The 24,374-nt window shown below is 49.2% G+C and overlaps 1 protein-coding gene across 4 annotated transcripts in view; it reads left to right on the plus strand.

The window, feature by feature from the left end:
* MYO19 (myosin XIX) overlaps window positions 1-24,374 on the plus strand; it is a 580,271-nt gene that overhangs the window by 383,331 nt on the left and 172,566 nt on the right. For all 4 annotated transcript variants that reach the window (XM_078679796.1, XM_078679798.1, XM_078679795.1 and 1 more), the window contains one exon: window positions 889-1,001. In XM_078679796.1, the coding sequence (XP_078535922.1) occupies window positions 889-1,001 (113 nt within the window). The remainder of the gene's footprint in view (window positions 1-888; window positions 1,002-24,374) is intronic.

Consider the following 24,374-nt stretch of genomic DNA (forward strand, 5'->3'; position numbering starts at 1 on the left):
CATATTGTGACTATTGGGCAGATTGTTTTATCCTCTAATGCTGCTGTTCTGTTTGGTGACAACATTTGTAGCACTAAAAATAGGTCTACCATCATTATTAAGTGCTTGACCATTATAGGCACATGTGGAAGTAATCAAAGTGTACATGTATTTCGTCAGTTACTCTATAGGTATACCGTGGGGAAAGGCCCCACCATCTGTTATAGTTGCAGGGAAAACAGTGTTATCTTATCCATAGTATTCAACTCGGAAAAATACATTCCTTTATTATTAACTTCCTGAAACTTTTGGAATGTATATTCCTAAACAGATTCATACTTTGTTTGAATCATCTCCTATAAAATCCCTGTTTTCTGGGCTTATTTTTTTCCGACAAGCTTCTGAAAGAATATTTATACATTTCTTGCTGCTTTGGATACCAGGTCTTGGTTATACCTAAAAGATATTGCTTTAAGTCAGTTTGTTTTTATATAGCACCTAATGCTGCAGTAAGACTTACTTAAGTACTTCCTTTGTAGCTAGATGAGGGCAAAGAAGAAATGTAGATGTTCCAAATCACGCAAATATGTTGAGTTGGCAAGCTACAATTAGAACCCAGGGCTCCTGGTTCCATTAGATCGGATTGAAAGCAGGATGATAGAGCAGTGGGACTGATTCACCTGCCACCTCAAATTATTATAAACCCAGGCGTGTGTATCTACCACACCTATCTGCTGCTTCAAAGGAGAAGAAAAAACATTGTTTCACATAGGCACCAAATAAGAACCGTTTGATAGAACCCTGTGGAACAACAAGGGAGGCCCAGAAGGAGCTTGTAAAATATGTGCATTGGTTGTTTTGTCATGCAGGCAATATGAATAGTTACTGCATACCTTTGTTTGTTTCCAGGGTCCCATTCCAGAATTTCATTGAGCGTTATCATCTGATCAGGCATTGGCACCAAGTCAGGACAGACTCCACACCTAAAGTAAATGGCTGCTCACCTGCTAAGAGGAAACGAGGTACAGGTCTGCCTGAGTGTATGGCACCACAACAGCTGACATCAGCTGTGGATGTGCTGCAATGCTTTTATACGTGCTATGGTTCATCTGACACAACAACTGTCTCTGCATGTGGCTCCCATGTCTGCACAGATTTCCAAGGAAGACATGCTGTACATCATGTACATGGTTTAATAATTCTCCAACTTAATGCATTTTCTCTGTAGTTATGTCAAAGTTACGCTTGCACAGGAAACCCTTTTTTGGTTGTCTTAACTTCGGCCTCTTTAATGAATCACCACAACATATTCTATAATGTGTTAACCTACATTTGAATTATTTTCCCCAGTTTTGCCTCTTTTTTTGGCTTTTTTGCAAAAACCTCTGACTTCCTCGTAAATTTGATGAGAACCACACGTTGGACCAGCCTGCTTCAGGTCCTTCTGCTTTGTAAAAGAAATGGATTTACATGGCAGAATATAGACCTACCTTCAGTCTTTATATTACTATGAAGAGCCATAACATAACATAACAGAACACTTTACATGCAATCTTAATGTTTGACTTTAACTTGGTTGGTTAGCGCTTAGGCACTGTTAGGAAAAGTCTTCGTGCCACTATCATAGTTCGCCATGCATGAAAATCCTGCGGACCTTTTCAGTGCTTCCACTTCCTGTCTTCTCAATACTGACACACACCTGTTCTCTTTCTGTCTCTTTCCAGTACTTTCTTTAACTTGTTGATTTCTGGACTGCTACCGGTATCTGTCCAATTCTGCTGCTTGCCTCTTCTGGAGCCAGTTCCTATGGAAAGTGTGACCTGAACGCTTTGTAAAATTCTTTGCTTGGTAAATGGATTTGGTTATATGTTAATTCGAGCAAGTTCTGTCTTAAAGGTGGCTGTGTAGCTAGCTTGTTTTCTCTAGTGGTGACCAATGATCATAGTCCTTCCTCCATTCTGACCTTTATCCAAACTTGGAATTACTGTCAGTTTGTCAATTGGTGTTTTTAGCCCTTTTCTTGGGCCTCTATTCCAACAGGTCTCCTACAGAGACTAACAAATTGTTTAGATGAATCCTTCAAAAAAATGTTGCATTTTTCTGTTTTTAATATCGCTCAGTTACCATAAATGCTAATTTTCCCTTCCTTGACTGGGGTTACTTACATTCTGGGAAGAGGAGGGTAATTATACTCCCGTTAAAACAAAGGTATGATAGTATGAAATCCATACCTGAAAGGAACCAGTGCCGGAACCAGCATTATAGGAGAGCCACAAAATGTTAATGTTCTGAATAAAGGAATTCTTATGTTGTTAAGGGTGTTAAAAAGAATATATTTTTGATTGTAGTCTTTTCCAAAATTCCTTATGCAGTGGATCTACAATTGAAGGCAGAGCACAAATCCAAATAAGCTGTGCATTATCTCCACTGATCTTGAGACCTTATCTGTATCTTTCTGTTATTCTGTACCCCATTTTCCCTGGTTGGGCTAGGACAGCTCCACAACACAAGGGCATCTAAGCGTTGTGAATCATGTCAATGTCTGAATTACTGTACTTCTATTAGAACAGGTACACTGTTATTAACAGTTGTGCCTTAACAAGGAAGATAGACCGTTTCAAGATAGGTTTTATAATGCTTTCCTTTTAGGAAGACACTTACATTTAATCAGATCATGGTTGGTGATTAAATCCAAATGTAGATAGTCATTCCAAGAAGGACAGAGAAGTATATTGTCTTACCAGTATTTGGAGACTTCAAGCTGATGAATGGCTTGGCTGTCTGGACCAATTAGGTAGCGCTGGTGTTTGTACCAAGTAAGCTGGTGGATCAAATGAATGACTTTAGAACATAGCTGTTAATCGTATATGTCACGTACACCAAAAGACCATTTTTTTTACATTTTAGCAAAGAATGTGGGTTGGCTTAGTTAGCCTAAGCATTTCATGGAGCTAGCCTTGTTTTTGGGCTGTGCATACAGTTGCAAATATGCTACTTGATGTATTTGTCTGACTACAGATTCCTCCCCCTTCATACCGCCCAGGCACCAAACGGGATCCAGAACCGTTTTTAGCAATTGTCTCTGCGTGCCAATAGCAGCCGCACAGACCCTCCAGAAGTGATGGCACGAATCCTTATTTATGCATAACAACTGTGCACTCAATTCAGTTCTTTTTTTTCCCCACAGCCTTCAATGTGAATCCGGAGCTCTATTCCTAAATATTTTTTCCAGACAATGTGCTAGGGAAATGTCTCCCCTGAAGGCCGCAGTCTTCAAACTGTGCCATGACTGCAGGCAGCCGATGCCGGTTACTGATCCTCACAACATCTGACTGTGGTGTCTAGGGTCTAAGGATGATTCAAAGTTCTGTAGTAGGGGATCTCTGTGTATAGTCATAATCTAGTGAATAGTCCCGCCCATGTGCGTGGACACCGGAGCAATCAAAAATAATCTCTTAAGGTGTCGAAAAATGCAGAACTGCACAGACACTTAAGAGAGAATTAAAGACAGATAATGCAGCCTATATCCTCAGGCTACACTGTCCAGTACTTCAACTAGAAATTCCACCAAAAATCCACAAACAGCAAAACCTATCCAGATTTCCCTTGCTTTAACAGCAAAAACCCTCTGGAATGATAGAGAGAAAGACCTGGACAGACAATCCCCATAGCCTGCCATTATGTGGCTCAAAACAGGATACTGTGCCTTTAAGAGAACCTTCCAGAACTTCACAGTATCCCAGAATGCACTGCAGGTCCCTTTTACTTTCAGTTCTTTTTTCCGGCTCCTGCTAGCAGGACCCTGGAGCATTGAGCTCTCCCTTTTGGGATTTATTTTTGTGATTTCTCACTTTTTCAAGTGTTTTTTGGTACTTTGTTCGAAGTACTTTGGTTAATTCTTCTTTGGTGTGCTTTTGGGGCAGTCCTTTTGTCGAATATGCCTGCATTATTTGACAAATGCCCAGAGTGTTCCAGGAAGAAGGCCAAGACTGACCCACATGAAGTGTGTATCCTCTGCCTTCCCTCTTCTCATAACCCTGATGAGTGTGAGATCTGCCAGGGATTCACAACCAGGACCCTGAGAGATAGAAAGAAGATCAGGCTCCAAGGCATGGAGGAGAGAAGACTGCAAGCACGAGGTGGGTCTGGAGGGGCTTCATCTGCCCATGCTGAGGCCTATGGGGGGCTCCCCAGAGGCAGGAAGTCCAGCAAGCGTCCCCATTCTCCGTTGGCGTCGATTGCACCGACTACGGCGTCGAGAGGGATGACTACAGTCTGTTCCCCGTCTCCCCAGGTCTCTGGGTCGAAGCGGCGTCGACGTTCGACGTCGAGAGTGCTGAACAGACCGCCGTCGACGTCACCGGTGACGGTTTTGTCGCCGTCCTCGTCGAGGACTCGACGTCGACGGGTGGCCCGGCGTCGGCGCTCGCCGTCGTGGCGACACCGCCGTTCGCCGTCGGCGAAAAGGAGAAGATCGTTGTCGAGGGGATCCTCGGCGTCGAGGGGGCGATCGCCGTCGAGGCGCAAGAGATCGCCGTCGAGGCACAAGAGATCGCCGTCGAGGAAGAGATCGCCGTCGAGGCACAGGAAGCCGTCTAGGCGAAGTCAATCGACGTCGAGGCGATGGAGATCGCCGTCGAGGCGGAAGCGTTCGCCGTCAAGGGACAGGCGTTCGCCGTCGAGGAAGCACAGTTCGATGTCGAGGTGCCGACGCTCGCCGTCGGGTCACCGTTCTTCAACGCAGGAACGGCGCAGAAGGAGTTTGGGCGCCAGGAGTCAGTCTGACAGGCGTCCAGTGCCTAGCAGAGACTCTCCCACATCCCAGCCTGATAAGGAGGGCGGGTCACCGGGCTCGGTGTACTCCCTTGTTTATACCCCTCCTAAGCCGGGGACAGTGACTCCTCCTCCGCCTCCTTTGCCGAGAGGGCTTCCTCCGCGGGTCCCTACCCCGCCGCCTCTTCCACCTCGGCCTCAGCCTCAGCCTCAGCTGCCGGTTGACAAGCCTCCACCGCTTCCTCGGAGATCGGTTTCCCTGCCCAGGTACCCGACTCTTCCGAAGGGGACCCCTCGGACGAGGGGACCACCCAAGCCACAGTCTCCTGTCCCGGTGGAACCGGCAGGACGACCAAAGCCACGGAAGTCGCGATCCCGCTCCGGACGGAGAGGGAGGTCACGCAGCCGTCACAGATCCTCGACGAGGTCCAGACGGCGCCACAGGAGGCGCGGATCACAGTCCCACAAAGGGGTCTTCCAGGACGAGGTCCTACTCCCGACCATGTCAGACTCCCCGGGGACTAGGGTGTCTCCCGTGGATGACAACAGCACGTTCCAGGATGTTCTCCTGAGGTGTGCGGCGAAATTAGGAATCACGGTGACGGCTCCCACGCCTACGACGTCCGTGATCTTTGAGACACTTCACAAGAAACATTTGTCTCGCCCTCTGCTGCCGCTCGTGCCAGGCTTGGTAGAGCCAGTGGAGGAGCTGTTCCTTACGCCTGCAGTAACGAGAGCTGCTCCATCCCGCCTGCTGAAGAAATATAGGGCTCCGGATTCCGACCCAGCTTTTCTAAGGTCTGACCCTGTTCCGGATTCCGTTATAGTGACGGCAGCCAGAAAACAACATTCTACCTCTCCGTCTTCTACCGTGCCTCCGGATAAGGAGAGCCGATGGATCGACTCTAATGGCAGGAAGGCTTGTGGGACAGCAGCTACGGCCATGAAAACCGCTAGCGATACGGCTCTGCTGCGACGGTACGATCGTTCCCTGTTGGAATCTCTCCAGCAGTTCACGGAACTCCTGCAACGGGACAAGAGGGAGGATTTCCTGGAGATCCTGAAAGAAGGGATGCTGGTTTCGAACCAGGTTATCAGCGCGGCTGCGGATGGTTCCCTGTTGGCGGCCCATGGTTACTGTCATGGGATCAACCAGCGACGCCATGCTTGGCTCAGGCTCACATCACTCAACCCGGAGGCCCAGCAGCGAGTGGCTAATCTGCCCTTCTCGGGGGAGACCCTGTTCGGGAAACATGCAGATGATGAGATGGCCCGCATGAAGGCGGAGGCAGAGACTCTGACGGCTGTGGGCTTGGAGAAGCCCAAAGAAAAGAAAGCCTACCGCCCGTTCCAGAGACGGTTGGGGGCGCAGGGCCGAGGGCGAGGACAGCAGCAGCAACAACAGCAGCAGTTCCGGAGGCCCTTCCAGAAGCGCCAGAAGGGTAGAGGAGGTCAACAGTCCTCTACAGTGAACAAGGGCGCGGCCGGGTCTCGACCCTGAGCTGTTACTTCCCCTTCATCCGTTACGCGCTCCGGTGGGGGGAAGCGTCCAATTTTTTCTGGCAGAGTGGAGAAAAATTACTCTGGACAAGTGGGTGCTGAATATTGTTTGCAATGGATACAGTCTTCGGTTCACCGGCCCGCCTCCATCAATTCCACCGGTCAGCTCGCAGTTTCAACTGCGCGAACTCCAGGCGGAGGCCGATATCCTGTTGAGGAAAAAGGTGATAGAAGACGTACCTCTGTCTCAAAGAGGAAGAGGTCTGTACTCCCGGTTCTTTCTGGTCCGCAAGAAGGACAAGAACGAGTTCAGGCCCATTCTGGATTTACGACAAACAAACAAGTGGATTCGCAGAGAAAAGTTTTGCATGCTGTCGTTGCATCAGATTTATCCTCAGCTGCAACAGGGAGACTGGCTGTGTGCCATAGATCTACAGGATGCATACTTCCATGTGCCCATTGCACACAAACACAGGAAGTTCCTGCGATTCCAAGTCGGCGCCAATCATTATCAGTACACAGTACTGCCATTCGGATTGAAGTCTGCGCCCAGGACATTCTCGAAGTGCATGGCAGTGGTAGCCGCACACCTAAGGAAGAACAGGGTGTTTGTCTACCCGTACCTGGATGATTGGTTGATCAAGGCCTCCTCCTTCTCGGAAGCTCAAGCGCACTTCCGGAAGACGTGCGTTCTCTTGAACAAGCTGGGGTTGCACATCAACATGTCCAAGTCTGTCCCGACTCCGGTCCAGTGCATACAGTACTTGGGAGCCTCCATCAATACGCTGTCAGCAAGCGTGTCTCCTTCGGAGGAGAGACGGTTATCACTCCTTCGGAAGGCTCAGGCTCTTATGACCGCTCCATCTACAACAGTGAGGACGGTGTCTTCTCTACTGGGGTTGATGGCCTCTTGTATCTTCCTCACGCCACACGCACGGCTGCACATGAGACCATTGCAGGAGTGCTTGGAGGATCAGTGGGATCAGAGGAAAGGATCTTGGGACGACAAGATACGACTGTCTCTGCATGCTCTTCAGTCTCTGAAGTGGTGGTGTACAGCGGAGAATCTCCTGAGAGGGGTTCACTTCCACAAGGACATTCCAACGCAGACTATTGTGACGGATGCGTCTCTCCACGGCTGGGGGGCGCACTCCGGAGACCTACAGATTCAAGGGACGTGGTCCCAGAGGGAGTCCACGAACCACATCAATTTCCTGGAACTCAGAGCTGTTCACTTGGCACTGAAGGCCTTTCTTCCGTCCTTCCGGCCCAACTCGTTGCTTGTACAGACGGACAATACGACCACGATGTATTACCTCAACAAGCAGGGGGGGGTCGAGATCGCGCATTCTGTCGCAGAAGGCACAGGCGATCTGGCACTGGCTTCTAGCCAGAGGACTGACGATAACGGCTACCCATCTACCAGGTGTGCAGAATGTTCAGGCAGACGCACTGAGCAGACTGATCCAGGAAAACCACGAATGGGTCATAAACGACGAAGTACTAGGAGAAGTCTTCGCAAGGTGGGGGACTCCAGACGTAGATCTGTTGCCACCGCCGAAAACAGCAAATGCCGAGACTTCGCCTCCAGGTACTACCAACCAGGGACGCTGGGGAATGCGCTATGGATCAACTGGTCGAACAGCTTTCTGTACGCTTTTCCACCCATTCCCCTGATTCCAGCGGTGCTCAGCAAACTGTCCCAGTCCAGGGCACGGATGGTCCTGATTGCCCCGGAATGGCCCAGACAGTGGTGGTTCACAGACCTGCTTCACCAGTCTCTCCTTCCTCACATACGGCTGCCGTGCAGGCCGGACCTTCTCACGAAGTTCGGGGGGAAGATGTTGCACCCCAACCTCTCGTCTTTGAGTTTGGCGGCATGGCTCCTGAGAGAGTGCAATATGGCCATCTGAATCTACCAGAAGATTGCATGGACATACTGAAGGAGGCTAAGCGACCTTCCACTAGGACTTCTTATGCATACAAGTGGAAGAGGTTTTGCATCTGGTGCAACTCCAAGGACTATGACCCAACGACGTGTAAGGAAGATGTCATCCTTCCATATCTTCTACATCTGGCGCAGTCGGGCCTTAATGTCCATTCCATTAAGGTTCATCTCGCTGCTTTGACTGCCTACAGGAAATGCCCTTCACAGACTTCCTTCTTTCAGATCCCTGTGATCAAAGATTTTTTGGAAGGTTTGAAGAAAGTGTTCCCTCCTGTCCGGCTTCCTTCGCCTTCATGGGAATTGAATGTGGTGCTGTCCAGATTGATGAAGGAGCCCTTTGAACCTATTCATAAGGCTTCTTTGCAGCACCTGTCCTGGAAGGCGGCGTTCCTCGTGGCCATTACATCGGCCCGCAGGGTGAGTGAAATTCAGGCGTTGTGTTGTCAAGAACCTTATACTGTATTTCATGCTGCTAAGGTTGTTATGCGTACTCACCCTAAATTTCTTCCTAAAGTTATATCTGACTTTCATGTTAACCAGACCATAACTTTGCCTACGTTTTTTCAGAATCCTTCCTCTCCAGCGGAAAGGTCCCTGCATTCCCTGGATGTCAGGAGGGAAATTTTATCTGGATAAAACCAAGGATATTCGTAGGTCAGACCAATTGTTTATCAATTATGGCTCAGTCAGGACAGGTCTTGCTACCTCTAAACAGTCCATTTCTAGGTGGATTGTGTCCTGTATACAGTTGTGTTACCAGAAAGCTGGTAAGACCTTAGGGGGTTAACCTAAGGCTCATTCCACCAGGGGCAAAGCTGCCACGACTGCTTTGCTCCGTAATGTTCCTATTGCAGAAATCTGCAAGGCGGCCACTTGGAAGTCGGTCCATACCTTTGCTAAGCATTACTGTCTGGACACTGATGCCAGGGCAGACGCTCAGGTTGGGCAGGCTTCGCTTCGAAATCTGTTCGCACAGTAGTGGTGTTATTTCTCTTTCCTCCACCGCCGCTTTGGTGTGGGGATGGGCTTGCCATTCTATTCACTAGATTATGACTATACACAGAGATCCCCTCCTACAGAAGGAGTAGTTTCTGTCCTGTAACTCCAGTTCTGTAGTAGGGGTATCTCTGTTATAGTCATAAGCGCCCGCCCTCCTCCCCGGTGGAGAGAGATATTCATGTAAGGAATGCTACAGGTCTGGCGTGTTACGCCTTTAAAAAGAACTGAAAGTAAAAGGGACCTGCAGTGCATTCTGGGATACTGTGAAGTTCTGGAAGGTTCTCTTAAAGGCACAGTATCCTGTTTTGAGCCACATAATGGCAGCCTATGGGGCTTGTCTGTCCAGGTCTTTCTCTCTATCATTCCAGATGGTTTTTTCTGTTAAAGCAAGGGAAATCTGGACAGGCTTTGCTGTTTGTGGATTTTTGGTGGAATTTCTAGTTGAAGTACTGGACAGTGTAGCCTGTGGATATAGGCTGCATTATCTGTCTTTAATTCTCTCTTAAGTGTCTGTGCAGTTCTGCATTTTTCGACACCTTAAGAGATTATTTTTGATTGCTCCGGGGTCCACGCACATGGGCGGGACTATTCACTAGATTATGACTATAACAGAGATACCCCTACTACAGAACTGGAGTTACAGGACAGAAACTACTCCTACTGCGACAAACCCTCCCTGATGCACCTGCAGGCCATAAGGGAGCAGGATGTCAAACTGTACTTCACTGATCACTAGGAACTGACCTGGTCATGCTCCAAGTGGTCAGCCTCCTTCCTCTCCCTCTCCATATCCTGGTGCTGCTCCAATTCACCATCCTCCAGTAAATTAATGTCTAAGTTAAGAGACAAATTTCTCTATACATGCAAGAAGTCCAAGCAGGACTTATCTCAGTCCTGTTACTCTCTTTGGGGAGATCACACAGTCTGCAAACAAAGGAAATTTGTGAAACTCAGAGCCTACTCAGATGCTTTGATGGTGGTTTGACCATGCTGTTGCCCACCCCGCAAAAGATAGAGGTCTTTAGAGAGGCCATGTTCCAGATTTTCTGGAATTTTCCTGCACCCTTTGGAGTGTCTTCTGGATCTACGAAACTTCCGGGGCCACTAGTTGAACTACCGTCACAGGACCTGCCCTGGCTGACTCCTTTTCACCTCCTACCGGCACCAGCTCATGCTTTCACTACCATATTGACAGTCTAATATTTTCAACCTACTCTGGGCACCTTGACACCAGTGGCATCTACTCCGGATCCGATGTATGTTTCTGTTCAGAGCAGGCATCACCCACATCTGATCATAACACAAAAAACTTCTCGGGTCTATGGTAACCTGAAACCAGCATGGGAAAAGAAGAAAGAGGTGAATCTGCGTCTCTCTAACACACCCCAAAAGGGGAGCAATCCTTTTCATGACGAATGCCCTCACCCACCATAAGTGGCATGCTTCATCATATGGGCTTCTCCTCCCAGTGGGCAAACCTGGTCCCACTGAGGGCTACAACTCCCTCACTGTGAGGTAGGAGCTCTGGGATGTTTTTATTAGACGTCAACAGTTGTTATGGATGCTAAAATCCATTATCTTAGTAATAAGGTGTTGTGAGGGTGGAGCGCAATGAGTGAGTGAAAGTGATTTTAAAACTACCTAGTGCGGATGAAAAGATTCTTTATTGGCTCGTCCGAACTGGCAGGAATAAAACGCAGTGCAAAGCAGTGTATAATTAAACTGCTAGGATGTATAAGGAGGTCAACATGTTTCAGCCATTATTTTTTTAAATGAATCTTTTTATTGACAAAAATCGACATAATAGTAAAGTTCCGCAAAAATGACAGGTGGAATTACAGTGGAAACAATTACCTATACAGAAACGGTAGGATAATTCATTGGAAATCACAGAGAAGGGGCATCACCACAATCAAAATTACGGGGTGGAACACAAATATTACGATGGTAGACATTCCAGGGGTCCCAAATCTTGGACAGTTTCCGGGGGCAGCCTCGGGCCATGTACACCATTTTTTCCCTCAGCATACACATATCGAGGTCCTTCATCCAGTCTGTGACTTTGGGTGCATGTGAGGCCCCCCAGAGCTGAGCAATGTTCCTTTTGGCAACCATGTAGCCAAGTGTGACCTATTGTATAGTGTGAGTGGTGAGGTCAGTAGGCTCCCATATGTTAAGGAGGCATCTACGCGCTTCTGTCTGAACCACAACCCCCAGAGTTTCACCCATCACCTCGTGTATCTTCAGCCAGTATTCTTGGATTGGCTCACAGTGCCATATTATGTGCATGAGTATGCCCATTTGGGTGCATCCCCGCCTGCACGACCCATTCGTTGGCCCACCCATGTGTAACAATTGGGGACCCGTGATGTAGATTCTGTGCAGGATCTTCAATTGTACTAAGCGGAGACGTGCTGGGATCGCAACAGTTTTGGGGGAGGAGACTGCCTCTTGCCAATCTTCATCATCTATCTCAATACCATCTCTGGACCATTTTTCTTGTAGTGAGCGCAAAGAATCTTCCATACTGTTAATGAGCTTCCTATAAGTGAGGGAAATGGCTTTTTCAGGCAAGTGGGCATCGAGTATTCTGTCTTCTAGTAGGGATGAGTCTGGAGGAGAGGAGTTTCGGGGCAGGGCTAATCGCAACGCGTGTCGGACTTGCAGATTTCTGAAACGTTCTTATTCTGCCAACTCGTGTTGACGCTGGAGGACGTCAAAGGGCTTCACGTCACCTGCGTCCTAGAGATCTTTAATATGTGATATACCCATTAGTCCCCATTTGTCACAGCCCCTTGTGTTCCCCAGGTCTCCCAAGTCCTGAGAATCCCACAAGGGTGTAGCAAAAGTGATCCTATGGCTCCAACCGAGTGATTTGGTCGCTGAATGCCAGATTCCAACTGCTTGTCCGGTGGATACCTGCCCGGTTTGGAATAAAGTGCTCGACTGTAAGCACTGTTGGGGAGAAGCCATCTATCCATATTGAACCCCGGGTCGTCAAGGCGGCCGTATGTACCATGGTTTATGGCTGCAAGGTGCACAACTCAGTAATATTGTTTAATGTCTGGCAATCCGATCCCTCCATCATACCAATTGAGAGTGAGTTTTTGTAAAGCAATACGTGGCTTCCCGTCCCATAGAAGTTCCAGTTGGAGCCCGTCTGTTTCTTTGAAGTACGAGTTTGGGACAGGGTCAGCCGATGTTTTGTACTGCGTACAAGAAGTGGGGTAGGGACATCATTTTATAAAGGGCTGCCTTGCCCAACAGGGAAAGTGGGAATGACTTCAAGTTTGCGATGTCTCGTCAGAGCCTTTGTAGTGGGGGGACAAGGTTACGGGCATATCGAAGGGAGTGATCATGGGAGACGAATATTCCAGGTACTTGAAGCCTTCTGTGACTATCTGTATTGGGCAATTTAGAAGTAGCGGAGGAGGACTCCCATAAAGGACATAGAGGAGAGATGTCTGCCAATTGATACCAAACCCGGAATACCTGCCAAAAATGGCCAAGATATCGAGAACAGCAATCTGAGATTTCTTGGAGCATGTGAGATACAACAGGACATCATCAGCGTATAGAGAAATACGGTCCTCCCAGTCCGGAGACCATCGCATTCCACGAATCACTGGGTCTCTCCGGATCAATGCTGCAAGGGGCTCCAGGGCCAGTGCGAATAATAAGGGAGAGAGGGGACATCCCTGACGAGTCCTTCGGCTGAGTGTAAAAGCCTCCGATTTTTTTTGTTATTTACGACTACTTGAGCCATAGGTTCACAATATAACAGACGCACCCATCGGATAAATCCTGGCCCAAATCCTAGTTTTGAGAGTAAGGCAAATAGAGAAGGCCCCTCCACGGTATCAAGTGTCATTGTGGCATCCAGAGAGACTAGGATCTCCTGCTCTCATATGGTAGGTGCCCTACCCAGAACCCCGTGGACTCGGCACAGATTTAACGCAGTGTTGCTACGTGGCATAAATCCTAATTGGTCAGGGTGTACTAGGTCCCCTATGACTTTGATCATCCTATTAGCGAGTAGTTTAGCGAGGATTTTAGGTTCTGCATTCAACAGTGAAATAGGGCGGTTGGAGGCGCAGTCTGTCTTGGCTTTCCCTTCCTTATGAATTGTGACAATGTTGTGATTCTTTGATCCAGAGGCAGCAACCTCTGTTTGAGGCTGTCTTCGTATATAGCTTTTAAATACGGGGCCAATTTATATGGTCGGAGCTTGTAGAGTTTTATTGGGGTGCCGTTTGGTCCAAGTGCCTTACCCGGGTGTAGCGCTCGTATCGCAAGTGCTATTTCATCAATGGAGCGGTCACTGTCCATGAATACTCATCGTCAGAGAGCGTGGGAAGGGGAATGTCTCTTAGGAGATCCGAGGAATCGTCCTCAGTGTATGGTGCCACCGAACTGTACACAATGCGGAAGTGCTCTGCAAACTGGTTAACTATGTCTTGGGTTCTGTAATGGGGGACATGTCGGTGCCCTTAAGCTCCGGGACGAGCCTACTAGCGTACTCCTTTTTGTCAAGCCAGGCGATTAGTTTTCCAGCCTTGTTCCCCCAGTCCTAGATCCGACCCATCCTGTCCTGTCCCATTGTTTTGGCATGGTCAGTAACTAACGCCCTGTATTCGTCCTGACGGAGACGGAGTGTGTGGAGGGCTTCAGGAGTGATGTCAGAACCCATGCCTTGTTCAAGACGATAAACCTCTTGTTCCGCGTCGGAGATGTCATTAAGTTTGTCTTTTTTGGATCCCGCTATCAGGGAGAGGGCCTGACCCCGGAGAACTGTTTTGAAGGCTTCCTACAGGGTCTGTGGAGAGTCAACAGTGTTTTTGTTCTCTGAGAAGTAGTTGTCTATGGACTTAACTAGATCTTTGCGTATTGTTGGATTTTTAAGATACCATGGGTTGATAGGGGCAATTCGTCCTACTTGTGTTTGGTCTAGGACTATGTGAACCCATAGTGGAGAATGATTGGAAATGCCCCTGGCTAGATGGCGGATCTCATGAATATTCGTGACCTGTGGAGCGGGGACAATTATGTAGTCCAGACGGAAGAGGCTGTTACGCGCTCCGGAGTGAAAGGTGTGTTTGATTTTGTCTGGGTTATGTGTTCTCCATCCATCCTCTAGCCCCATGACTTCCAGGAAGCCAAAAAAAGAGTGTGAAGTGTGAGGCAACATGCAAGGGGAGTGCCTGTCCAACGAGCCAAAGAGTACTGAGTTAAAGTCTCCGCCAAGCACTAGGTGCCCATCAGGCAGCGCTAGCAGTATAGTGCTGAGATCAGTAAATGTTGTGGATTGTAAGCCCGGTGGTGAGTATACAGACATAAAAGTAATGGTTTGACCCTCCCATGTACCTGTGATCCCGACATATCTGCCTCGGTCATCAGTCCAGGTGGATGTGAGTGACAGGGGAAATTATCTTTTTTGCATGATGCCTACACCCCTTGAGTTAGACGTAAAACCCATGTGTGCGACCATTGAGTAACCCCACCTATGCATAGCCTTGCATGTGTTACCAATCAAATGAGTTTCCTGAAGCAATACGATGTCTGGCGCCAGTCTCTTGACATATTGCAAAACAGCACATCGCTTAATTTTGTCCCCAAGCCCGTTAACATTCCAATTTAAGCTTTTAATCTCTTTGTTCTACTGTGCACAAATTGATAACAAAGTGGGGTTCAATATCTTATGCAATAAGTACGGACTGTACTGTCGAGACAAACCAAAAAGTTACGCACAAGTGAAAACATCCCCTCCCAACAACCCCCCACCCTGCTCCCCTGCACTCTGGGCTCAGAACTGCCCATAATTCTCAAATGCAGAGTGCCTGTCGCCCAACAGCTTACTAAAAGAAGATACTGGGGGAGGCCTAAGCGTCCCATCGGCCCACCTCCCTACCATTTCAAACTAAACGTGCTCCGGGCCTAAATGGGCCAAGTTACAGTATACCAATTGCTTCAAAATATGCTAGTGCACAAGTTTATAGACTAATACCCCATGCGCCAACAGTCTGTCAGTGACAGGCGGCTAGAAGCTATTTTGAGTCTTACTGGTGTATTCTCGACATCTGCCTCAACGGCCACTGGAGCCCCCCTCCGTTGATGTCCTCCACTCGTCCAACCAATCAGATGCTGCTTTTGGTAGATCAAAGAAGCGAGTCTTTCCTTCGGCCTCAACTCGAAGATGAGCCGGGAAGAGCATGGCATTCTTGAGGCCCTTATCGCGTAATCTCCTTTTGACATCTAGAAATGAACGTCGTCATCTCAGCACAGCTTGAATAAAATCAGGAAAGATGGTGATATCCGAGTTGTCTAGTTTGAATGGAGGGGCGACCCTGGCGGCTTGTAGAATTGTGTCCCTGTCCCTATAGTTTAGCAATCGCGCCAGTATCGGGCAGGGGGGGCAGGCCTTGAGCGATCCATAGGCTCCCTGTGAGCTCTTTAAATCACAAACAGCTTGGACAGGCCCTTCGGTTGCAGTTGCGTAGTGATCAGGTTTTCTACGAACAGGTCAGTGGCGGGTCCTTCCGATTTCTCCGGCACACCGAGAATGCGTAAATTATTGCGCCTCGTGTGCCCCTCATAGTCCTCCAGCTTGTCCTCTGTAAACTTACGGAACGCCTGGAGTTCCTGAATTTCGGTCTGCAAGTGCGATGTATCTTCCACAAGGCTGGTCGTGGTGAGTTCTAGTTGTTTGACTTTTTCCCTGTATTTTGTAAGGTCAGCCCTGATCAGCGTCATTTCAGAGGAGAGAGTGTCCATACGTTGCTCCATGGAGGTGCACACTCAATTAATGGCTTCCATTAAATCCTTCAACGTGGGGTCTGGAGAGTCATGTTCCGCTCCGCCCTGCTGCTGTTTCAGCCATTATTAATCAATAGAAGTATTTTAGGCTTTCTTCAGCACCAAAGGAAATAACTGCTGCTGTGAAGTGAGAAAGAATGAATGAATAAATAAATAAACAATGATACAAAACCAGTAATCCTGTGTGTGATTCGGTATTACTGGAACTTGTCCAAATTTGTAGGACAAGCTAACCCACCTCAACCTGGTTGCAACTCAGGGAAGGGAGCCCCGCTCTCTCTGTCGGTACTCCGTCGTAGTACAGAAATTGCAACCGGACATCTGGCCTATATCCAGTTATGAGATCAAGATACAGCCCCCATCTTTGAAAGATTCCCACTTTCTTTCTTGATGCCAGTACTACCGAAGGCCGGAAGCCTTGTTTGATTTGGATGCTGTTCAGGGCTTTCAGCATGACCCGCAGGACAAGGATAGCAAGTAGGAGGCATCTAATTTTCTCCCCTTCTTTACAATGATGCTATTCTCTATTCGGATTAGCAGAATGCCAGTGACCTAAATACTTCGATTGAGACAGAATGGTCATCTCACCGGGGCTTCCCTAAGAGGAGAGTGCTTCTTTTGTAGTGGTAAACTGGATGGCAGCAGAAGTGCTAGATCTTCACCTTCAGTGGAGTGGTGTGGCTCACTGGTTAGAGGCAGCAGACCCGGAAGCAGAGAACGGCCCGGGACCAGGGTTCAATTCCCGACGCGGCAGGGTTGTGGACCAGGGTCAGCGGACTCGACAATTCTCGCCTCGGTGCCTACTCTATCCAGGGATCACACTCGGCAACTCTGGGCATTAAGCTTGCCTCATCTCTACAACGGCCCCCCACAGACGCCGGGGATGCCTGGTTTCACCTTGGAGATACCCAGAAGGGACCATCTCACAGGGAAAGCCAGGACGGGTTTCCCAGCGGTCTCCAGCGCCGGGACGCTTACGGGCAGCCGTGCGCTTTACAAGTCCAACACATTTACATTTACATTTACATTTACATTCACCTATCCACTATTGAGACTGGGGCAAATCTGTTGACGGAAACCTTGCAGCCTGAGCCTGCTACTTCAGAGCCCTTGTTGCCCCTTAATGAAGCTTTAACAAACACATTGCTGGTGACCAGGTCTCAGCCATTCCTGGCTCCCCAGTAAGTCCGTGTGGCTAGGCGTAATAGGCTTGTCCTGGAGACCTGGCCTTTGTGATGCAGCACCCAGCCCCTGAGCTATTGGTACTATAAACTTCCATTACAAAGTTAAGCCCAATGCTTCCCCCACTTCTCCACCAGATAGACAGTTGACGTGCATTGAGGCATTTGGAAAAAGTCTTCTCCTCCATGAGTTAGTCTTCGAGGTACCTGAACCTTGTTTACCTACTTGGACGCTATACACGTCCTTTGGGGTATGGCCAATGAGATCTTGTCGCCCATTACCGACTATTTCAGCAATGGTATTGCTCAAACATTTAACAATGTGTAGAAGTATGTATTGCGAGCTGGTCTCCACACAACGGAGAATGTAGTTTGCCCCATTGTAGTGATCAGCCCTCATGTCTGGATGCACAACACAGGATTTGTTTGGGACATGCATCTCTTAAGGATATCTAATATGATGGCTGTAGGGCTTTTGGAGAAAAAGCTGACTTTGCACTGGAGCACATCAGTGACAGCCGTGCTGCAGCCTCACTTCTAATGGATACTTCTAACCACAAGTCCCTCACTTTGTGAGGGACTAATCCCCAGGTGTCAGACTACATCCGGCAACTTTTAGAGCTGCACCTCTGCGTGCCAGTAGGTGGCGTCATGCAGCTATGCTCATACTTTGTTATTCTGTGGAAGTGATGAGAGGAACCACATACAAGCGCCACTCATGCACACTGATGTCAGTTCCATTCTTTCGAGTGCATTCAAAAGCCGTTTCTTGTGCTACTCGTCTATAACCACACTTTTCAAACACTTTTACTAGCGTGCAAGGCAAATGTCACCTTCTAAAACAACTGGGTGCATACCGTGCAGGGACTATCGCAAACAGATGTCTGTGATGGAACTTCATAAAGTCAGTTTGTGGTGCTCTGGTTGAGATCACAACACCAAGGCGTACGACAACTGCACCCCGATGAACCTGAAGGCAGTAGGGAACCACAATGCCAAACTCTACATCGCCCGACTCTATGTGCGACTGGCTAAAGTCAAAAGGAATGTCCCACTCCCGAAGTTGTTTCAGAGGCAGATCATCATCATGGTTGAAATTTTCAATAAAATTGAAGAAAAAGCTCTAGAAATCAAGCAGGAATCCACCCCTTCCTGCCGCTCTCTATTTCGAGAGAGGACAGGAGGGCATCAACATGCTTCCCGGTCTCACTCCTGATCTCCATCAAAGCACCCTGAAATTCCAAGCCCATTGGCGATGTCCCAAACTAAATCTGCCATGACCTCAACCGAAGTCGTGCCCAGTGTTGACCAGCATGCAGCCACTTTGGCAACCCTTCAGACTCCGATTCTAAGCCCTAATTACATGGTAGGACCCGACTTCAAACCATCTTTTTGCCATGGCTTAGGACAACAATAACTATGATGAGCATCAGGATGACTGTGTGCTAGACACTTAAACTGATACTGGCGTTGTGATCCCCTCACCCTCCTTCCCCATCACCAGTATAACCGAGTTAGTGCGCCCTTGCTGGAACAGCCGCCCTGTAGGACCAGATCTGGATCTAATATTTCTTCCAGTGGTAGCAGGCCATCATGACAGACAAGTGGATCCTCTAAATTGTCCATGTGGCCTATGCTCTCCCTTTCCTTTTCTACTCTGCCGCACCTTCCACTGCCTTCAGTGAGGCTGACAGAAGACCATTTGTCAATCTTACAGTAGGAAATGCAGGCTCTATGCCCAAAGGAGTTGTAGACAGGTTTTCTGGCCTCCTAGGTAGGAACTGGGGATTACTCCGAAGACTTCCTTATGCTGCAGATCGGAGGCTTTCGTCCTCTTTTGGATCATCACCCTCTCAACGCCTTCCTGCAGCAGGATAAATTTAAGATGCTCACGCTACCCTAGGACCCTGAAGACTGGATGGAGGTGTTAGACCTATTGCAGCACTTCCGCCTTCCTGCAGCGCTTGTCTGTTGAAGCTCCTCATTTTAATTGACCCGTTTTGTCTGTTAGGTTTAATTTTTGGTTGGACACTTATTCCCTGCTTTTAATTCTGTGGCCTCGCCTACTCGCACTGCTGTCACCCTTACCCGCATTTAAATGATAAAAACTCACCGCACTTTGTGGGTCCCTGCCCCTGACTCGTGGCGGCCATATTGAGTGGTGTTTTCTCGCGCGCTCTAGTCCTACTTCTATTTTTCTAGGCGTGCTTAAAGGTAGACAAATTTGGGCAGATTGCTCTATTGCAGCACTTCCGCCTTCCTGCAGCGCTTGTCTGTTGAAGCTCCTCATTTTAATTGACCCGTTTTGTCTGTTAGGTTTAATTTTTGGTTGGACACTTATTCCCTGCTTTTAATTCTGTGGCCTCGCCTACTCGCACTGCTGTCACCCTTACCCGCATTTAAATGATAAAAACTCACCGCACTTTGTGGGTCCCTGCCCCTGACTCGTGGCGGCCATATTGAGTGGTGTTTTCTCGCGCGCTCTAGTCCTACTTCTATTTTTCTAGGCGTGCTTAAAGGTAGACAAATTTGGGCAGATTGCTCTATTGCAGCACTTCCGCCTTCCTGCAGCGCTTGTCTGTTGAAGCTCCTCATTTTAATTGACCCGTTTTGTCTGTTAGGTTTAATTTTTGGTTGGACACTTATTCCCTGCTTTTAATTCTGTGGCCTCGCCTACTCGCACTGCTGTCACCCTTACCCGCATTTAAATGATAAAAACTCACCGCACTTTGTGGGTCCCTGCCCCTGACTCGTGGCGGCCATATTGAGTGGTGTTTTCTCGCGCGCTCTAGTCCTACTTCTATTTTTCTAGGCGTGCTTAAAGGTAGACAAATTTGGGCAGATTGCTCTATTGCAGCACTTCCGCCTTCCTGCAGCGCTTGTCTGTTGAAGCTCCTCATTTTAATTGACCCGTTTTGTCTGTTAGGTTTAATTTTTGGTTGGACACTTATTCCCTGCTTTTAATTCTGTGGCCTCGCCTACTCGCACTGCTGTCACCCTTACCCGCATTTAAATGATAAAAACTCACCGCACTTTGTGGGTCCCTGCCCCTGACTCGTGGCGGCCATATTGAGTGGTGTTTTCTCGCGCGCTCTAGTCCTACTTCTATTTTTCTAGGCGTACTTAAAGGTAGCCATGCTGACGCGCAGCGGCCACGCGCAGCGGGGACGCCAGATTGACGCCGGAGTTACGCCAGAGTTCAGCCCGTCTGCGCCCGTCCGCGCTGAGGACGGGTTGCGGGCGGGGCTGGACTCTGTGCCATCTCCTTTCCACTCGTCTGTTACAAGGTATTCAAGGGCAGATCTTTTGGCACTTAGACCGGCTCTATTGCCCTGTTCTCATCGTTATGCACCTGAGGGGATTCTACATGATTACTGGTGCAGGGCCTGTTCGGCCTCTTTTGATTTCTCCTGTTCCGGCACTGTAACTCCTCATCTCCCGCCCACACATCCCGATGTGCTCGTGAGATCGGGCTTCTTGGTTAACGCTCGTTCGCTCATCAAACACAATATCGCTTTTCATGATTTTGTTGATGAGCGACAGCCAGACTGGGTCTTCATTACAGAGACCTGGGCCTCAGATACCTCAGGACATGACCTGATCCTGGCCATCCCTGATGGATATTCTCTTTACAGGCAGGATAGACTTTTACGTAGAGGAGGAGGTATTGCCATTCTTATTAAATCCTCCTTTCCCTGTCTGATAAAATCTCTTTCAATGCCCTCAGATGGGTACGAAGCCCTATATTTCTGTATTACCCTTTCTCCATCTGTCTCTTTTTCGGGGATTTTGGTATACAGGCCCCATGGTCTCAGAGCCAGTTTCCCTTTAAAACTACTGACAGTATTGGAACCCTATTTTGGAAGAGCTGCCTTTACCATCCTGGGTGATTTTAATTTTCATTTGGATGAGGTTAACTCAAAGGACACTATATCTCTTGTCGATTCGCTAGGTGCGTGTGATCTTGCCCAGCTTGTTAACAGTTCCACCCACAAGGCTGGGTATATACTTGATGGGGTATTTTCTAATGATCCCAGGCTTTCTACTGGCCCCCCATTACCTTTGGTATGGACTGATCATTTTGCCGTCCCACTGGAACTTTCTCTTCCTGTTACCTGCCCTATCAACATGGAAACCTCTCCATTTATTCCTAGACGAAACTTTAGGAAAATCTCGGATGAGGCTCTTGCTCCTTTTGTCCCTTCTTCCGAATCATTATCTCTTAAAGACGCAGCTGCTGCAGCTCAAGACCTGACAGACTCTATTGCTAATGCTGTGGAACAACTTGCCCCATCATCTTTGCGCTACGTTGCCCGCCGTAAACCTACGGCACCTTGGTTTTCCGATCAGTTGCGACTCTTGAGGCGGGGCTGTAGGAGTAGTGAGAGAACCTGGAGGAAATCTTGGGACCCAAACGACCGTGAGGCCCACAAGTCCGCACTGCGGGAATACAAACGGAGAGTGGTGACAGAGAAGCAGGAGTACTTCTCCAACCTCACAAGTTCCCTCTCTTCCTCTAGGGAGCTCTTTAAAATCGCAGACACCCTATGCTCCCTGCAACTACCAGATCCCGTAGTTAGCTCGCAAGAACTCTGTAATAACATCTCCGACTTCTTTCACAATAAAATTCTTGATATACATACCTCTTTGGAAGCCCAGTGCCAAGCGCTGGATCAAACTGTTCCATCTGTCATTTCCAGCCTGGACTCCCTAGGTACAGACTCTCCCTGTTCCTTTGTACAATTTCCCTCTCTATCTTTGGAGGGATTAAACCTGTTGCTGGATAAGACTAAATCTGCTTCCCCCCCTGGATCCTATACCTTTGAAAAAACTTAAAGAATGTAGAAACTGCCTTCTTCCTCCCATGCTCGAGATAATGAATAAGGCTATTATCCAGGGCTCCTTTCCACCGGTATGGAAGAAGGCTATTGTGAAGCCTCTCCTCAAGAAGCCGTCCCTCGATCCGGCCCTTTTGAAAAACTTCAGGCCGATCTCCCTCCTGCCTGCCCCCGCCAAGATGCTTGAGGCGCATCTCAATTTGCATTTGTCTTCCTTCCTTGAGTCATCTGGATACCTCGACAACACGCAACATGGTTTTAGAAAACACCATAGCACCGAGTCCGCCCTTATCTATGTAGTCGATAATATCCGACGCAAAGTGGACTCTGGTCTTACCACGGTCTTGGTTTTGTTGGACCTCACGGCCGCGTTTGACACCCTATCCCCGGCCATTCTTACATCTCGGCTTAGGGAAGCTGGTGTCACGGGGTCGGCCCTGAGTTTGCTCAACTCCTTCCTGTTGGAAAGAGAACAGAGAGTGATGCTTGGGAACCACCTCTCACCTGCTAAGTCTTTGCAATGTGGGGTGCCACAAGGGTCGGCGTTAAGTCCGACCCTGTTTAACACCTATGTGGCTCCCCTGGCAAGACTAGTAAGATCGCAGAGGATGGAGGTGGTGTCCTACGCAGACGACACCCAGATAATGGTGTCACTGGCTCACTCCTCCGCCAGGTCATCGGCTGCCAGTTTCAGGGTATGCATGCAGTATGTGGCAGACTGGATGACTATAAATTCCCTGAAACTGAACGGCGAAAAGACGGAGGTGTTGATTTTCGGGAAGGACCAAGATGCTTGGTCTGACGAGTGGTGGCCATCCTCTCTTGGCATCCGCCCCACCCCCTCCCAATCGGCCAGGAATCTGGGTGTAATATTCGACATCTCGCTCTCCATGACCCTTCAAACCAATAGAACCGTGGCTACCTGCTGGGGTGTGATTAGGATACTCAATAAAATCCGAGGGTATCTCTCCCCCCAGGCTCGTAAACAGGTTGCAGTTGCCTTGGTAGGATCAAGGTTAGATTATTGCAATTCTTTGTACACGGAAGCCAACAAAAGTCTTGTTCACCGACTGCAGATAGTGCAGAATGCTGCAGCTCGGTTTATCCTGGCTCTCCCCAAATCCTCCTCCGCCACTGCAGCCAGGAAAGAACTCCATTGGCTCCCTGTCCACCACAGAATCTCTTTCAAAATTCTGTGCTTGGGGGCGTGGCCAAGATGGCGACGGAGTAAGACATGCCTGCGAGCTCCTCCGGCACCTCGAGCCCTTCATCGCCTTGTATAGCTTTCCTGGGTCGCTCTTTGCTCCGGAATAGGCTTTACTGGGGTTCCTAAGGTGCCCTGATTGCTTTTGAGGCTTTTCCCGTCGAGCTACGACCAAGATCGGCGGACTTAGCCGAGGTGACGAGGCGGCGGCGCACGAGGTTGGTGCGGCCTACACTGCATCGCTCGGAGATCACCGACGGCTGCTACACGGGGGACCCCGGACCACAGCGACCGGCGGAGAAGGTCATTCGCCTTGCAGGACGCCCTAATTGGCACCGTCCCGAGCTTACGCTACTCTCCTGGAGGTCCTTTCGGCTGCCGTCCTTTATACGAGGTGAAGAGGAGGTGCCGATCTGTCTGGCGGCCGCTGGACAGCGCAGAGGGACGAGAGCGGAAGCGGAGCTGATCCGATCCTACCCCATACAGCCCGGAGACATGTCAACGGACTTCGGCGAGCACGGCGACCGCTGTTCCCTGATAGCTCCGGTCTCCCGGAGACGGCGGAGCGGATACCCGAGGGGCGCGAGGGTGTGTGGCCTGCCACCCCGGGAAGCTCCTGGCATTCGCGGTGCAAGCGGGGGTTGGCCGTGGCTCTCCACCATGACGACGAGGAACCGCATGACCAAGCCGGGGAAGGAAGGTCCTGGGAAGGGGTCTTCTGCATCGCCCCCTGGTTCCAGCAAGTCGCCCCCGAGGGAAGACGGGGACGGTCCTGTCACGAAGGCCTTCCTGATCGAACTTTTTGCATCCATCAAGGACGACATCACGGAGCTGAGATCCCAGTTGGCCTCCGACCTGCGTGAGGTCCGCCGCGATGTGGATGGCATCGGCGAGCGGGTGGCGACCCTGGAGGGCCATGATCTAGGCCTTGCTGACGACGTCCACCATTTGCAGCAGGACATGCTCCGGCTCCGGGAGCAACATCTGGACCTTCAGGCCCACTGCGAGGATTTGGAGAATCGCTCCCGGCGTAATAACATTAGAATCCGATCGGTGCCCTGGGAAGGAGAAGGTGGAAATTTGCGGGAATATGTGGAGGCCCTCTTTCAGCAGATTTTGGCGGAGGCGGATCTCTCGGA

Source organism: Lissotriton helveticus, chromosome 3_1 (assembly GCF_964261635.1).
Source record: "Lissotriton helveticus chromosome 3_1, aLisHel1.1, whole genome shotgun sequence".
Classification (NCBI taxonomy): Eukaryota; Metazoa; Chordata; class Amphibia; order Caudata; family Salamandridae; genus Lissotriton; species Lissotriton helveticus.